At 41.7% G+C, this 18,458-nt stretch overlaps 2 protein-coding genes across 5 annotated transcripts in view; one reads left to right on the top strand and one right to left on the bottom strand.

Annotated features, from left to right (window-relative positions):
• Window positions 1-6,280, top strand: part of LOC129818718 (exportin-7) — a 36,794-nt gene extending 30,514 nt beyond the window's left edge. For 2 of the 4 annotated variants that reach the window (XM_055874884.1, XM_055874883.1), the window contains exons 27-29: window positions 1,897-2,001; window positions 4,638-4,765; window positions 4,849-6,280. In XM_055874884.1, coding sequence (XP_055730859.1) covers window positions 1,897-2,001; window positions 4,638-4,765; window positions 4,849-4,942 — 327 coding nt within the window. In that variant the 3' untranslated portion in view covers window positions 4,943-6,280. The remainder of the gene's footprint in view (window positions 1-1,896; window positions 2,002-4,637; window positions 4,766-4,848) is intronic. The other 2 variants (XM_055874887.1, XM_055874886.1) reach the window with 1 other exon arrangement.
• A 107-nt stretch (window positions 6,281-6,387) lies between these two features.
• LOC129818719 (protein PBDC1-like) lies at window positions 6,388-10,508 on the bottom strand. Its single transcript, XM_055874888.1, has 6 exons — window positions 10,331-10,508; window positions 9,962-10,027; window positions 9,699-9,758; window positions 8,618-8,758; window positions 8,414-8,525; window positions 6,388-8,296 (listed from the first exon to the last, which is right to left on the bottom strand). Exons 1-6 carry the CDS (start codon window positions 10,358-10,360, stop codon window positions 8,205-8,207), a joined length of 501 nt encoding a protein of 166 aa, XP_055730863.1. The 5' UTR covers window positions 10,361-10,508; the 3' UTR covers window positions 6,388-8,204.
• Window positions 10,509-18,458: the final 7,950 nt, after the last annotated feature.

Raw genomic sequence — 18,458 nt, 5'->3', positions numbered from 1 at the left:
TACGATGTTAATCGCACTCAAACCATGAAAAGGAAAAACCAAGTAGAAAAATTAACAATGTAATGCTGCAATTTAATAACCTGTTCATATTTTCCCTATAAACAATGGCTTTACTTACTTTTGTTATTACCCTAATAAAGTTTTGAAACTTTTGTGAACATTTGGTGTGTTGTGGCTATGATAGGCTTTAGCTACAGCAGGCCTGCGTAAACCAGTGCTCCAACTACCTCGACAGTTGAACTTGATGTGAGAGAATGTTTTAGGCCTACCAGAGTAACTCCTTTAATGTAACAATATATAATGCTCATCTTTATCAAAAATATTCTGATCGAAAGTAACTATTTAGTCTCCTTCTGTACGCCTATCTCTTTATAGCAGTAGTAGACTATCTGGGTCAGTTTTTCCACAGTCCTTTTTCTGAACTGGTCTGACTGTCCTCGACTCCATTCGGAACAGGCCCCAGTTTTATTTATTTCTATTTATGCATATTGGGTTAGGTGGGAAAGCCACGGGTCCAACATTTTGGACCTGTGAAGACCTCTAATGGGTGCTATTCTGTTTCTCAACTGTGCTGCAAAAGAAAGGAAGACAAAGTAGGCAAATCGCCTCATTGTACAGTGCATTTTCACAAAGGCATGCACATGGTGTCAGTTTAGGCCAGGGATGGGCAACTTTGGGGGTGGGATCCACAGAGTTAATTTCTGTAATTCTACACATTTTGCCTTGGGGCACAGAGAAAAAAGTAGCTTTTTTTTAAAGCATGTTTGCTGCAATTCTACAAATTGTTCCATAGGGTGGAGAGATGTTTGCAGGTTTTAATATGATACACTATATATACAAAAGTATGTGGACACTCTTTCAAATTTGTGGATTCTGCTATTTCAACCACACCTGTTGCTGACAGGTGTATAAAATCGAGCACACCAGCCATGCAATCTTCATAGACAAACATTGGCAGTAGAATGGCCTTACTGAAGAGCTCAGTGACTTTCAACGTTGCGCCGTCATAGAACACCACTTTTCCAACAAGTTTCTGCCCTGCAAGTGCTGCCCTGTTCAACTGTAAGTGCTGTTATTGTGAAGTGGAAACATCTAGGAGCAACAACGGGTGAGCCGCGAAGTGGTAGGCCACACAAGCTCACAGAGCAGGACCGTCGAGTGCTGAAGACGATTCTGTGCTTCCGACTTTGTGGCAACAGGTTGGGGAAGGCCGTTTCCTTTTTCAGCATGACAATGCCCCAGTGCACAAAGGGAGGTCCATACAGAAATGGTTTGTCAATCGGTGTGGAGCAACTTGACTGGCCTGCACAGTGCCCTGACCTCATCCCCATCGAACACCTCTGGGATGAATTAGAACACCGACTGCGAGCCAGGCCAGGCCAACATCAGTGCCCAACCTTACTATTGCTCTTGGGACTGAATGGAAGCAAGTCCCCGCAGTAATGTTCCCAGAACAGTAGAGGCTGTTATAGCAGGAAAGGTGGGACCAACTTAATATTAATGGCAATGATTTTGGAATGGGATGTTTGACGAGCATACTTTTCATCATGTAGTGTATCTGAGTGAGACTAACAAAATCAATGATCTGAGCGGGCTGCCAGTTTCCCATCCCTGGTTTAGGCTATTGTTTACCATTTTTTTTGTTTCAGCAAACATTAGGCTACTGTTCAATACAAAAATGTTGAGTAAAAACGTCATTGTTGAAGAGACAAAAAGGGAACTAACTGTACAGTGCAATTTCTATATTTGCGGGTTAGGGTCAGGTGCCTCAGAATTTCACTATCACATAGTTGGGAGGGTTATTAGTAATTACGGGTAGTTGCTGGTGAACAAACGGCTGACCCGCGCATCACTAACACAAACGCGCACTAATCAATCTGTGTGTTTGTCCTACAGATGCTGTCCACGGTGTTGAACATCATCATCTTTGAGGACTGCAGGAACCAGTGGTCCATGTCCAGACCTCTACTGGGCCTCATCCTGCTCAACGAGAAGGTACAGGTACACAACCACACACCCACTATCCCACCACTCCTTGGAACACATGTGCAGGGGTTAAAGGATTTTTCCTCACCTGGATTCTGGAGAGGCCATTTTTGAGATCTGCAAGAAAAATCTCTGGGGCTTGTTTGAAGATTACATGGCCTAAATCAGAATCATGTCTATTTTATGAAATACACTACACTACCGTTCAAAAGTTTGGGATCACTTAGGAATGTCCTTGTTTTCCATGAAAACATACATGAAATGAGTTGCGAAAGGAATAGGAAACATAGTCAAGACATTGACAAGGTTATAAATAATTATTTTTAATTGAAATAATAATTGTGTCCTTCAAACTTTGCTTTCATCTAAGAATCCTCCATTTTCAGCAATTACAGCCTTGCAGATCTTTTGGCATTCTAGTTGTCAATTTGTTGAGATAATCTGAAGAGATTTCACCCCATGCTTCCTGAAGCACCACCCACAAGTTGGATTGGCTTGATGGGCACGTACCATACGGTCAAGATGTACCAACAACAGCTCAATAGGGTTGAGATCCGGTGACTGTGCTGGCCACTCCATTATAGACAGAATACCAGCTGACTGCTTCTTCCCTAAATAGTTATTGCATAGTTTGGAGCTGTGCTTTGGGTCATTGTCTAGTTGTAGGAGGAAATTGGCTCCAATTAAGTGCCGTCCGCAAGGTATGGCATGGCGTGATACCCTTAAATTTCCCACTTTACCACCACCAAAGCACCCCCAGACCATCACATTGCCTCCACCATGATTGACAGATGGCGTCAAGCACTCCTCCTGCATTTTTTCCTGCGTCTCGTGAATGTTCTTCTTTGTCATCCAAACACCTCAAACTTAGATTTGTCTGTCCATAACAGTTTTTTTCCAATCTTCCTCTATCCAGTGTCTGTTCTTTTGCCCATCTTAATCTTTTATTTTTATTGGCCAGTCTGGGAGATGTCTTTTTCTTTGCAACTCTGCCTAGAAGGCCAGCATCCCGGAGTAGTTTCTTTACTGTTGACGTTGAGACTGGTGTTTTGCGGGTACTATTTAATGAAGCTGCCAGTTGAGGACTTGTGAGGCGTCTGATTCTCAAACTAGACACTAATGTACTTGTCCTCTTGCTCAGTTTTGCACCGGGGCCTCCCACTCTTTCTATTCTGGTTAGAGCCAGTTTGCGCTGTTCTGTGAAGGGAGTAGCACACAGCGTTGTACGAGATATTCCGTTTCTTGGCAATTTCTTGCATGGAATAGAACCCACAAATGCTGATACTACAGATGCTCAACTAGTCTAAAGAAGGCCATTGCTTCTTTAATCGCTACAAGTTTTCAGCTGTGCTAACATAACTGCAAAAGGGTTTTCTAATAATCAATTAGCCTTTTAAAATTATAAACTTGGATTAGCTAACACAATGTGCCATTGGAACACAGGAGTGATGGTTGCTGATAATGGGCCTCTGTACGCCTATGTACATATTCCATAAAAAATCTGCCGTTTCCAGCTACAATAGTCATTTACAACATTAACAATGTCTACACTGTATTTATGATCAATTTGATGTTATTTTAATGGACAAAAAATGTGCTTTTCTTTCAAAAACAAGGACATTTTCTAAGTGACCCCAAAGTTTTGAACGATAGTGTATATTTTCTCTATATTGTGTGCACTGAACTGACACACTGTACAAAATATTAGGAACACCTGGTTAGTCTCATTCCATGAGACTGACCAGGTGAAAGCAATGATCCCAGTGTAGATGAAGGGGAGGACACGGGTTAAAGAAGGATTTTTGACCTTTGTTTAAAAAAAAAAAAAAGAAGTTGATCCCAGTTTTCCATTGCTACTACCGTACCACGTTGTAATAATCTTCTACTCCTTCAATTGCGCATGTGACATTTTACAAATGCAGTTACAACCGGAGTTTCAAGCGAGATTTAGGTGCAGCTGCGCAACGGTGTCTTTAAAGTGCAATCACATACTTTGTAATAGAGTGAATAATAATAATTAGGAGGTTGTGTCCAGTGGGGTAAATGCAGAAGAACAAACCCCATGCTTCAGCCTATGTAATTTTGTAACATTTTTTTGCCATTATGCTGCATTAGTTGGGCTACAGGTGATCACGCTTATTGCTTATAACACCTTTGATAGCCTACACATGGTCTATATTATGTAGGGTCCAATATGTTATTGGGCTCATTTCTGGGGGTGGAAATTATATTTTAGATGGTGTCATTATTTTTGATTCATTGGAGTAATTGTCTTTTTAGCTTCTGTCCTACATAAAAATGATCCAGGGGAAGACCCCAGACCCCCTAAGCAAGTTAAATACATGTTCAACATGAACCCCTTTCCCTAAAAGCATTATACTAATTACTTTCTTACATGAAAGGGGAGGTTAACTTCGCCCCAGACAATAGATCTGAGATCGACTTAAGTTTCAGTCATGGGATTTTTTTGTTTGTTGCTTTAATCCCTGCATGCGGCAATTGTTACTGAGTGGACGATTCTGGTTAAAAAATGAACAAATCCTGACACAGCCTCTACCTGTGTGTGTGTGTGTGTGTGTGTGTGTATATACACCTCCATTCCTGCAGTATTTGGCTGATCAGAGAAGCTGAATTTTTGTCTGGGTGTGTAGTATTTTGCAGACTTGAGAAACAGTATTGTGAACAGCCAGCCTCCAGAGAAGCAGCAGGCCATGCATCTCTGCTTTGAAAACCTGATGGAGGGGATAGAACGCAACCTGCTAACCAAGAACCGAGACAGGTACACACAATCCCAGCGAGCCTCTCTCACACGTGTTATCGGTGTGCACAGTAACTTAACTCTCTCTGTATTAATGTGTGCAGGTTCACCCAGAATCTGTCGGTTTTCCGGAGGGAGGTGAATGACAGCATGAAGAACTCTTCTTACGGCGTCAACAGCAATGACATGATGAGCTGACCTTCCACGCACTCCTGCTCCACACAGAGCAGCTTCCCCCTCCCAACTCAACCCGTCCTCTCACCCTCCCTCTCCTCCCCCTTTTGGTTCCCCCCTCCTTTTTATAGAAGCCTATAAATATACAGATCTATTTTAAAGCCAGTTTGTAGAGGTCACCGCAGGTCGCTCTGCTGGGAGGAGAGGGAGAGAAGGAGGATGGACGGAGGATACCTCTACACATTCTGGCGGGAGAGGAGGAGTGGGGGGGGTGAAAGAGGGGAGCGGGTGAAAAGGGGGAAGCTGGTAAATGTAGTTCTCTGCTTCTGCCTGCCTTGTATAGAAACACAAAACAAGTGTACATTTTTTTTCATAACATTTTGAACAATGTTTATATTGATTGAATTTAAAACAAAATGAGAAATGTGTGATTGAACTTTTTACAGTGTAGTGAGTCAGTGCACCTGTTTGTCTGTGGGGAGCAAACTTTCTACAGGGGAGGAGAGAGCACTAGAGCTGCAAAGGTGCAGAGAAAGAGTGGCTGTGTTGTACATTTCCTCTGGCCCTCTAGCTGGAGCGCTGTAAATACCCACCCCCCCTTACTCCCTAGACACTAACCCTAGCACCGAGACACTTTGCCTAGAAAATGATTACTTGTTCCATTAGGATTTGGGTGTGGGGCAGGGTAAAATGGGTTAAGGTTATGCTCCACTTTACCCTCTGGTAGGCTGGTTGGAGCTGACACTAACCTTAAGGGAGTCAGTTGGGTTAGGGGAGGGGTCAAGTGTCTGAGCAGGCTAGTGTGTAGGGGGTCACAGATCTGATAACTCAACGGATAGGAGCGTCACTGCAGTCTCTGGTGTGTTAGTGTGAGGTGTGTGTGCGTGTGGCCTCCCGGGGTGCTGTGAAGGAGCGGTGAGCTCCAGCCAGAACCCACCAGGAGATTCTAGAACTTTCAGCACTCGTCTCCAAGCTCCCTGAAGGATTGTTTATTTCTAAATGATTAAATGAAGAATAATGCAACCTTTAGTAGAACAGAGCTGTGTATTACAGGGATATGGATGATAGGAATACAGAACTGTGTATTAGAGGAGATGGGGGTTCAGAGTTCATTAGCAACTTGTGCTACTCTACAGATGTTGCTGCTAACTGTTTGTGACGACTAGCTCATCTCTAACCATGTTGATTTGACTTCCTGGTTTCTATTGTTTTGGTTCCCTGAAGTTTGTGTGTGTGTTGGATCAGTAGCTTGGTTCTCTGATGTGCGTGTGTGTTGGATCGGTAGCTTGGTTGAGTTGTGTGGATGTCGGCTACATATTATAGTGTCATCATTGACTGCAAATAAACGTCATTTGGTTTGTATACCGCGCTGTCAGTTCTTCCACTGCACAACATGGGTAATGTCTTTAGTGTTGGTGCAGACTAGCAAGATAATATCATAAAGGATTAAACAAACACAGGCTACATGCTGATTCCAGACTTCCATTTATTCAGATGTATGTGTTTTTACCATTCACGAGACCAGTCAGTGAATGTGGTTGGATACACACACACCGGGCAAATCAAAAAGGACACCCGATTTCCAACAGTGCACCAATTTTAGCCAGCACCATGGTCAAAAGTGGTTCACTATAAAGAATATTGTCATTTGAAACAAACTGTACAAGAACATAACCAGAAATTATTGCCACGAATTAGAGAATCTAATTACATATACAATGCCTTTAAGTATTCACACCTGGACCTTTTCCACATTGTTAGTGGGATAAAAAAATATATTTTTTTGAACAATCTACACAATACTCATGTCAAAGTAGAAAAATTAGTAGTATTCAACACCCTGAGTTAATCCATGTCAGAATCATATTTGACAGCGATAACAGCTGCTTTGCACACCTGGATTGTATAATATATGCAAATTCTTCAAGCTCTGTCAAGTTGGTCATTGTTAGACAGCCATTAACTGTAACTAAGCCACTCAGGAACATTCAATGTCGCCTTGTGTTTTAAGTTATTGTCCTGCTGAAAGGTGAATGTCTCCCAGTGTATGTTGGAAAGCAGACAACCAGGTTTTCGCCTGTGCTTAGCTCTATTCTGTTTATTTGTATCCCAAAAAACTCCTAAGTCAGTGATGTTGGATTTGGCTCAAACAATGCTTTGTATTCAGGACAAAGTTAATTTCTTAGCCAATTGTTTGCAGTTTTACTTTGGTGCCTTACTGCAAACAGGATGCATTTTGGGGGAAAAGTATATTCTGTACAGGCTTCGTTCTTTTCACTCTGTAGTTACTCCACAATAACTGAAATGACAATGTTGATCCATCCTCAGTTTTCTATCACAGCCATTAAACTGTTTTAAATTCACTATTGGCCTCATGGTGAAATCCCTGAGCTGTTTCCTTCCTCTCCGGCAACTGAGTTAGGAAGGATGGATAGTTAGGAAGGATGCATTTATCCTTGTAGTGACTGGGTATATTGATTCACCAGCCAAAGTGTAATTATTTAACCATGTTCAAATGGATATTCAATGTCTTTTTCTTTATTTTTACCCATCTACCAATAGGTGCCCTTTGAGACATTGGAAAACCTCCCTGGTCTGTTTGAAATTCACTGCTCGACTGAGGGACAATTATCTGTATGTGTGGGTTACAGAGATGAGGTAGTCGTTAAATCATGTTAAACACATTTTTACTCATGAACTTATTTAGGCTGGCCATATAAGGGGTTGAATAGTTTACTCGAGGCTTAAGATTTTCTAAAAACATAATTCCACTTTGACATTATGGAGTATTGTGTAGGCCAGTGACGCAATCAGAACTTTATCCACAGGCTGTAACAAAATGTGGAAAATCGAGGTGTGAATACTTTCTGAAGGCTCTGTAGCTACCATGCTCAGATTGGACATCAGTACACACACTCATGCACACAGTGGGATGCAGGCTGGTGTGTGGACCTCTGGGCCACGCTCAGTAAGCAAACAAGTCATTGTTCTATATATGAACGTTCCACAACGTGGTGCCCTGCTGAACATGCCACTGGTCTAGTATCCAGTAGACCTGATATGTCAAGGTGGACGATCACAGGAAAATTGTAAGGAGATGGATGTCAAGCCTGGTAACCAGGGCTGGTAAAATGTTATCTGTTCCTGGGTTGTAGGTGATGTGGGGTTCAGAGTATCCTATACCTAGGTCAAAAGGTAGGGTGTTTAACCAGGGCTGTTGAAACTCTTCCTTGGTTGGGTTTACAAGGGTGTTGGAGACTATGCTAAAAAGGTTATAGGGTATGGGTTAAGGCGGCTGTTTTTTGGCCTGGAATACAGGGGTGTTGAATCCTTCTCTGTTCCTAGCGATCTCGATGGCAAAGAACTGGATCCTGGTGGCTGCAGGAACAACATGATCGCAGTTAACATTGGGCTACACAGGACCCTTATGCTCCTAATGCCACTTTTTAACAGTGACACCGTTTTGTATGTGTAATAGTGACTCGCTGAACATACCAAATATGGTGTTTTCCTCCGTGTAGTCCTTCTCACAGTCAAGTCGTAGCAAAGTCCCATAGTTAAAGTCCTCCACCACCCCGTCGAACTGGTTACAGAACGGACGCCACTTCTAGACACCAACACAGAGACTAGGTTAGTTTCTCACTCTTCCTCTGTCCCTTTTTGTATTTCTGACACCTATGAACACACCCAGTCCCCTACCTCTTTGGCATCGGCAGTTTTGAGCATGTCTGGGTCCAAGTTCTTGATGTTGAGGTCTGAGAAGGATTCTCTGAAGGACGTATAGATCCGGTCATCCACCTTGGTCAGCTTCAGATTACTAGGGTCTACCGACGAGATCAGCTACACACACACACACACACGATTAGCTGGAGGGAAGGACTAGATCAGTGCAATGTGGCTGCTAGTATTGGTATTATGCTCCACCTACCCAAATAAAAAACATACTATGGTCTAAATACTGTAGTATTATAGTGTGTTTGCAGACTTTACTGTTAACTTTAGTGTTTACTACAGTATTTATACTAAAGTAAGTAATGTAGTGTTTTTGTGGACTGTTGTATACTGTAGTACAGCTATTCTCAACTGGTACCTGGGTCCGGGGAGGTTTTGAATATATATACATACAGTTTATATTTTAATGAAAAAAATAATCCAATATGAACTTAAAACGACAAACCTGGTAGAAACTATCAATGTTTAAATATAGAGATATTAGCAGCACTATTTTGATAGATTTTTGTGGTCTCAAGCCAGTGAGTTTAACATTCTTTAAGAATATGGGCAAAATGTATTTATTGAAAATGAGGTGAGAATGTTGTTCCCTTGTCATAATTGCTACATTTACTATCAATATAGCATTAAATATAGTTTCCAGATTATATTTCGGCGAATATTGGGTCACGACAGACAACCTGGTTCAATTTGGGTCCTGAGGCAAATCCTGTAGCTCCACTGCTGTAGTGTTTTTGAGGACTAATAATATACTGTAGTGTTTACTGTAGTGTTCTTCTCTATAACCTGTATGGCACACAATATGGTCTATACTTAGCATGTAGGTTTCTCACTTACGGGTGGCACAAATTGGGATATTGGGGGAGGGAAATGGGCAGCGTATATGCAAATTAAATACTGTAGTATTTACTGTAGTGTTTTTGCACACAACTGTAGTATTTACTACATTTTTTTGTGGATAATATTGTACTATTCTATAGTAAACTGTAGTATTTTTTAATGTGGGTAGTTTACCTGATGCAGGTGCTTGTGAGAAAGAGATACTCACATTAAAGTAGATCTCTGCATGATTGTAAGCCTTCATCGCCCACATCACCTCCAGTTGAGGCTGAGACACACACACACACACACACACAGGTTAGTTGCAATGTTGGGAAAGAGTTCTCTAGGTAATAATTTAATTGTACTGCTTTACACCTGTTGTATCCTGTGCACGTGGCGAATAAACTTTGAAACTAACACACTAGAAAACTATTGTGTTGTGAGTTTGTGTCAGAGATGAAACCTAAATAGCACCGCTGTGTTACTTACATCGTTCCCATAAGCCTCAGCTGGTAGAGACAGAGCCTGAGCGGCTGCTGTAGCTCCCTCCACGCCCTGAATAACATAGTCATTACAAAATAAAAGTATTACAATTGATATCACACCCTAAATAACCCGACAAAATGTCATTAGGATTAGTAATTCAATATTGCTGCAGTGTAATGGTAAGCACATGTTTAACTCAATCAACGTTGTCCTTGTTTAGCCAGCGGAATTTTAAACAGCAGACCGGCATCAGTCCAAATAAAACATGCATCATATACTTTAACACTTCACTTACATATGCCGCTACAATATACCCGTATATTACATGTACATTAAGTTAAAATACTGTTATTTAATCTTGTGGATTCTCACCAGAGAAGCAATTCCATTTCCCGACGCCATAGCTGTAAACTTTGACCCGATGACGTCACGTCGTTCTAGCGCAAGCTGTCTATGCCTCTGCAACGCAATGCTGCAAGGCAAATGCAGCGTTTCATTGGAAATGAATGTAATTCTAGTGTACCAAAATGCAATAACGCTTCGAACACACCGACAGTGAATTTGCGCAGCATCATCATCAACACCCACCTTCTGCTACTATTTCTGTCAAGCCGCCCACGCACACAGTTTGGCATACGTTCGAAAAATCCAATGTATGCACCACAAACGAACGCACTGCAATGCAATGTTGCCAGGCAAATGCAGCGTTTCATTGGAAATGAATGTAATTCTGGTGTACCAAAAGGCAGTGATGCTGTTGGTGTGATCGAAGCGTAACGCTTTGAACACAACTAGAGTATTTTTTGTGCAGAATAGTATGCAGCGTCATCTGGATATGTGCGCAACAAAAGTTCAACATACCATTTTTGTCAAGCCATCTACTCATACACGTTCGATAAATCCAACATATTTACCACACGAACGAACTGCATCTGCAACGCAATGCTGCAAGGCAAACGCAGCGTTTCATTGGAAATTAACGTCATTCTGGTGTACCAAAATGCAATAAGGCTTCGAACACACTGATAGTATTTTTGCGCAAAATAGTATGCAGCATCATCAACATTCACCTTCTGCTACCATTTCTGTCAAGCCATTTATGCATACAGTTTGATACATAGGTTCGATAAATCCAACATATGCACCACACCGAACACACTGCAACTGCCTCTTCAACACAATGCTGCAAGGCAAACTCATCGTTTCATTGGAAAGTGTTATATTGTATTTCTGGTGTACCAAAATGCTGACCCTGTTGGTGTGTTCGAAGCGTTACACTTTTAGAGCAACGGTGTCAAACAAATTTTTCAATGTTTGAAAAATATATTCCTCTATCCACCGTTTTTGGAGTTTTCGATACTCTCTGACTGTTTAGCTGTAATTTTGGTGATTATTAGAGAGCTGTATACAGTGAAGAATCTGTGTAGGTCCAGTGGTGACTTTAGCATGTAAATCTTGGTGGGGCAACAAAAAACAAAATGTGGGACGCATGCCAGCAAAGCCACTACACAACACAACACTAAAGAATACATTAATTGCACTATAACAGTGACAAACAGTGCACACAAACTGTTAGGGCCTACATAAAGCTGTCCCAACAATGAGGTTAGTCATTTGATGTTAGCCATATTTGTTCGGTAACATTGAAAACGTTGGCATTGAAGATTACGGTCATTGTAATTCTATTGATTCATGAGTTACCACTGCTACACCTGGCTAACAGCGGAGCCTAGTCTGGCAGCGAAACAGTTCATTCAGTCTCATTTACTGCCTTTAAAAAAAAACAGCTGATATGGCAGACTTGCTTCAACAAATGTGGTTTCTACTGACAATTGAGATGTACAAACTATGGCATAAGGGGAGGACAAGCGGATAAGAGGCAATCCGTAATTTCGATTAAGACATTAATGAGCAAGCGATGACAGACATAGTCAATATAACTATTTGTTCAGTACTTTTGCAATGTACAGCGACAGAATTCAGAACATGGGCGGTTCTTACAGTGTACTCCCTGTACAAGTCAGAACCGTAGGATTATTAAAGGGGGCAAATAAACAGACAATGAAAGCTCTTATAATATTCAATGATTACATTTCTCTAAAACAGGTTGTAGGCTTTAGGTGCACCACCAAGTTAGAACAGTAGGCGAAATTAAGAGGTGAAAATAGACCAAATTGTTAGGGTGAGGCACATTGAACGCCATTTGGGTCTTTGTGTGTCAAAAAAGATACACGTCATAAAACACTATTTGACGTGTGAAATAAGCTTTTAATTTGACACGTCAAATAACACAATTCTATTATAGAATGTGGTGTATGCTGAATTTGCACGTGCAAGCCAAGCACCACCACTACTATCAGTAGCACTGTCAAATCTGTACAAAAAAGATGTAACTCTCTCTTGGACAAGGTGACATTTATCAATGTATTCAGCTTTATTTACTCTCATATTCGAAAATGCTAATTAACATCAAATTAGACATCAATTAGACACAAATCCCTGCAAGCTCTTGCATGTAATCTCTAGTCAGCAAGCTAGCTAGTATCTACCTTCATCCAAAAGGAAATGTAACATTTCCATGAACTGTTCCATATTTTATTTAACAATTATTCGTTGACTTATTTATGCATTTGGTCTTGTCTTGTACAGAATACTTTCCTAGTAGCGATCTGCATCTGGGTCTTCTCCTGAGCCTTGACAATGGGGCTGTGTATTATCATGCTGAAACATGAGATGATGGTGGCAAATGAATAACACGACAATGGACCTCAGGATCTTGGCACGGAATCTCTGTGCATTCAAATTGCCATTGATAAAATGCAATTGTGTTCATTATCCGTAGCTTATGCCTTCTCATGCCATAACCCCACTGCCAACATGGGGAAGTTGAAATCAGCAAACCGCTCGCCCACACTACGGCTGCCATTTGCCCGGTACAGTTGAAACTGGGATTCATCCATGAAGAGCACACTTCTCCAGCGTAACAGTGGCCATCAATGGTGAGCATTTTCCCACTGAAGTCAGTTACGACGCTGAACTGCAGTTAGGTCCAGACCCTGGTGAGGACGACGAGCACACAGATTAGCTTCCCTGAGATGGATTCTGACAGTTTTTGCAGAAATGATTTGATTGTGCAAAGCCACAGTTTCATCCACTATCCAGGTGGCTGGTCTCAGACAATCCCGAAGGTCAAGAAGCCGGATGTGGAGTTCCTGGGTTGGCATGGTTTCCCATGGTCTGCAGTTGTGAGGCAGTTTGGACTCCCTGAAAAATTCTCTAAAATGACATTGGAGGTGGCTTATGGTAGAGAAATGAACATTACATTGTCTTGCAACAGCTCTAGTGGACATTCCTGCAGTCAGCATGCCAATTGCATGCTCCCTCAAAACTTGAGACATCTATGGCATTGTGTTGTGTGACAAAAGTGCACATTTTAGAGTGGCCTTTTATTGTCCCCAGCACAAGGTGCACCTGTGTAATGATCATGCTGTTTAATCAGCTTCATATGCCACACCTGTCAGGTGGATGGATTATCTTGGCATAGGAGAAATGCTGACTAAAAGGGATGTAAACAAATTTGTGCACAAAATTTGAGAGAAATAAGATTTTTGTGCGTATGTATAAATTCTGGGATCTTTTAACACTTTACATGTTGCGTTTATGTTTTTGTTCCGTATATATTTTTGCTCAGTACAGTTGACTGCTGTGGCTAGCCAAAAATGACTCGTTTTGAAAGTTGGACCCTCTGTAAGTCTTTAGCTGACGCTCTATGATTCTTCTTAACCTCATTGAGCGTTCTGCGCTGTGCTCTTGCAGTCATCTTTGCAGGACGGCCACTCCTAGGGAGAGTAGCACAGTGATGAACTTTCTCCATTTAGAGACAATTTGTCTTACCGTGGATTGATGAACATAAAGGCTTTTATAGATACTTTTGTAACACTTTCCAGCTTTTTGCAAGTCAACAATTCTTAATCTTGGGCCTTCTGAGATCTATTTTGTTTGAGGCAGGGTTCACATCAGGTATTGCTTCTTGTGAATAGCAAACTCAAATTTTGTAAATGTTTTTTATAGGGCAGGGCAGCTCTAACCAACATCGCCAATCTCGTCTCAATGATTGTACTCCAGGTTAGCTGACTCCTGACTCCAATTAGCTTTTGGAGAAGTAATTAGCATAGGGGTTCACATACTTTTCCCAACCTACACTGTGAATGTTTAAATGATGTATTCAATATAGACAAGAAAAATACAATAATTTGTGTGTTATTAGTTTAAGCAGACTGTGTGTGTCTGTTGTTGTGACTTAGATGAGATCAGATCTAATTTTATGACCAATTTATGCAGAAATACAGATAATTCCAAAGGATTCACATTGTTTTTCTTGCCACTGTAAGCATACAGACCCTTTACTTAGTACTTTCTTCTTGGGTATATCTCTACAAGCTTGGCACACCTCTATTTGGGGAGTTTCTCCCATTCTTCTCTGCAGATCCTCTCAAGTTCTGTCAGGTTGTATGGGGAGCGTCGCTGCACAGCTATTTTCAGGTCTCTCCAGAGATGTTCGGGTCGGGTTCAAGTCCAGACTCTGGCTGGGTCACTCAAGGACATTCAGGGACTTGTCCCGAAGCCACTCCTGTGTTGTCTTGGCTGTGTGCTTCGGGTCATTGTCCTGTTGGAAGGTGAACCTTCCCCCAAGTCTGATGTCCTGTGCGCTCTGGAGCAGGTTTTCATCAAGGATCTCTCTGTACTTTGCTCCGTTCATCTTTCCCTCGATCCTGACTAGTCTCACAGTCCCTGCTGCTGAAAAACATCCCCACTACATGATGCTGCCAACAACATGCTTCACCGTAGGGACGGTACCAGGTTTCCTCCAGACATGACGCTTGGCATTCAGGCCAAAGAGTTCAATCTTGGTTTCATCAGACCAGAGAATCTTGTTTCTCATGGTCTTAAAGTCCTTTAGGTGCCTTTTGGCAAACTCCAAGCGGACTGTCATGTGCCTTTTACTGAGGAGTGGCTTCTGTCTGGCCATTCTACCATAAAGGCCTGATTGGTGGAGTGCTGCAGAGATGGTTGTCCTTCTGGAAGGTTCTCCCATCTCCACAGAGGAACTCTGGAGCTCCTTCAGAGTGACCATTGAGTTCTTGGTCACCTCCCTGACCAAGGCCCTTCTCCGATTGCTCAGTTTGGCCAGGTGGCCAGCTCTAGGAAGAGTCTTGGTGGTTCCAAACTTCTTCCATTTAAGAATGATAGAGGACACTGCGTTGTTGGGGACCTTCAATGCTGCAGACATTTTTTGGTACCCTTCCCCAGATCTGTGCCTCGACACAATCCTGTCTCAGAGCTCAACAGAAAATTCCTTTGACCTCATGGAGTGGTTTTTGCTCTGACATGCACTTTCAACCATGGGACCTTATATAGACAGGTGTGTGCCTTTCCAAATCTTGTCCAATCAATTGAATTTGCAACAAGTGGATTCCAATCAAGTTGTAGAAACATCTCAAGGATGACCAATGGAAACAGGATGCACCTGAGCTCAATTTCGAGTCTCATAGCAAACGGTCTGAGTTCTTATGTAAATAAGGCATTTAAGTTGATTGCTGAGTTTAATTTTAAAAACATCTATTTTAGAATAAGGCTGTAACGTAACAAAATGTGGAAAAAGTCAAGGGGTCTGAAAACTTTCTGAAGGCACTGTGTCGTGGAAATTGTTACACAGGGACACTCAAAGTCAATCTTAAAGGAATCATTGTTTATTGTCAGCGCGCTGGAGAGGTTCCAACCAACTCAATGCAGAATAGTACACATGTCAATCAGGATCTCTCCCTGTAGACCCAGCAGTTGTCTTATATACAGCTATATATAGACAAGTCATATTTGCATGATTTAGCATAATTCATTATTCATTACCATTTTGTTTCATTCATGTGACCGACCAATACTGTTTCATAACATGTGAGAGACCAACACCTCACGAGGCTTCTTTCTCTGTAAACTGAGACCTTGAAACTGAGATATCTTTCGTTCGTTCTCAATACAAGGTCTGGGCGTACTGCCAAATTGCAGCTACTGATAAGTGAGGATTTGTACAGTCAGCCACTTGCATGAACACAGAAATTGGTTATTAGAAAAGCACATGAATAGAAGACAGAAATTAGTTATAAGAAAAGCACATTTCCCTTATTACTGTACGGTGGCTAGAGTTGAGGATACAGTTGAAGCCGGAAGTTGACATACATCTTAGCCAAATACATTCAAACAAAAATTTTCACAATTCCTGACATTTAATCCTAGTAAAAATTCCATCTTAGGTCAGTTAGGATCACCACTTTATTTTAAGAATGTGAAATGTCAAAATAATAGTAGAGAGAATGATTTATTTCAGCTTTTATTTCTTTCATCACATTCCCAGTGGGTCAGAAGTTTACATACACTCAATTAGTATTTGATAGCATTGCCTTTAAATTGTTTAACTTGGGTCAAACGTTTCGGGTAGCCTTCCAAAAGCTTCCCACAATAAGTTGGGTGAATTTTGGACCATTCCTCCTGACAGAGCTGGTGTAACTGAATGAGGTTTGTAGGCCTCCTTGCTCACACACGCTTTTTCAGTTCTGCCCACAAATTTTATATGGGATTGAGGTCAGGGCTTTGTGATGGCCACTCCAATACCTTGACTTTGTTGTCCCTAAGCCATTTTGCCACAACTTTGGAACTATGCTTGGGGTCTTTGTCCATTTGGAAGACCCATTTGCGACCAAGCTTTAACTTCCTGACTGATGTCTTGAGATGTTGCTTCAAGATATCCACATAACATTCCTTCTCATCATGCCATCTATTTTCTGAAGTGCACCAGTCCCTCCTGCAGCAAAGCACCCCCACAACATGATGTTGTCACCCCCATGCTTCACGATTGGGATGGTGTTCTTGTGTTTGCAAGCTTCCCCCTTTTTCCTCCAAACATAACGATGGTCATTATGGCCAAACAGTTCTATTTTTGTTTCATCAGACCGGAGGAGATTTCTCCAAAAAGTATGATCTTTGTCCCCATGTGCAGTTGCAAACCGCGGTCTGGCTTTTTTATGGCAGTTTTGGAGCAGTGGCTTCCTCCTTGGTGAGCGGCCTTTCAGGTTATGTCGATATAGGACTCGTTTTACTGTGGATATAGATACATTTGTGCCTGTTTCCTCCAGCATCTTCACAAGGTCCTTTGCTGTTGTTCTGGGATTGATTTGCACTTTTTGCACCAAAGTACGTTCATCTCTAAGAGACAGAACGCGTCTACTTCCTGAGCGGTATGACGGCTGCGTGGTCCCATGATGTTTATACTTGCGTACTATTGTTTGTACAGATGAACGTGGTACCTTCAGGCATTTGGAAATTGCTCCCAAGGATGAACCAGACTTGTGGAGGTCTACAATTTTTTTTCTGAGGTCTTGGCTGATATCTTTTGATTTCCCCATGATGTCAAGCAACGAGGCAGTGAGTTTGAAGGTAGGCCTTGAAATACATCCACAGGTACACCTCCAATTGACTCAAATGATGTCAATTAGCCTATCAGAAGCTTCTAAAGCCAAGACATAATTTTCTGTCATTTTCCAAGCTGTTTAAAGGCACAGTCAACTTAGTGAATGTAAACTTCTGGCCTACTGGAATTGTGATACAGTGAATTATAAGTGAAATAATGTGTCTATAAACAATTGTTGGAAAAATTACATGTGTCATGCACAAAGTAGATGTCCTAACCGACTTGCCAGAACTATAGTTTGTTAACAAGAAATTTGTGGAGTGGTTGAAAAACGAGTTTTAAGGACTCCAACCTAAGTGTATGTAAACTTCCGACTTCAACTGTATATGATAAACAGAGTAGCAGCAGCACCATATTGTAACGGATGCTGGAAGGAGAGGACCAAGGTGCAGCGTGGTACGTGTCCATATTTATTTAATGAACACTGAAATAACAAAAATAACAAAGAGAACGACCGAAACAGTTCTGGCTTGTGCAGACACACAACAGAAAACATCTACCCACAAAACACAGGTGGGATGAAGCTACCTAAGTATGGTTCTCAATCAGAGACAACGATTGACAGCTGCCTCTGATTGAGAACCACACCCGGCCAAACACATAGAAATAGACAACATAGAACAAAAACATAGAATGCCCACCCCAACTCACGCCCTGACCAAACCAAAATAGAGACATAACAAAGGAACTAAGGTCAGGGCGTGACACATATAGGATGATTGTATGTGCATATTGTGTGTGCGTGAGCAAATGATGGAGTGAGTGTTTGTATGTGTGTTGGAGTATCAGTGTCCGTAGTGTGTAGGGCTCTGTGAGTGTGCATGAAGCCGGGGCAAAAATAAGAATAAAATACAAAGGTCAACTCAGATAGTCTGTGTAGCCATTTTGTTAGCTCTTTAGTTACCTATGTAGCAGTATTATGACATGGGGATAGAAGCTGTTCAGGACCCCGTTGGTGTCAGACTTGATGCACTGGTA

This window comes from Salvelinus fontinalis, chromosome 21 (genome assembly GCF_029448725.1).
Source record: "Salvelinus fontinalis isolate EN_2023a chromosome 21, ASM2944872v1, whole genome shotgun sequence".
Taxonomy (NCBI): domain Eukaryota; kingdom Metazoa; phylum Chordata; class Actinopteri; order Salmoniformes; family Salmonidae; genus Salvelinus; species Salvelinus fontinalis.
This window is presented reverse-complemented; position numbering and strand designations above follow the sequence as displayed.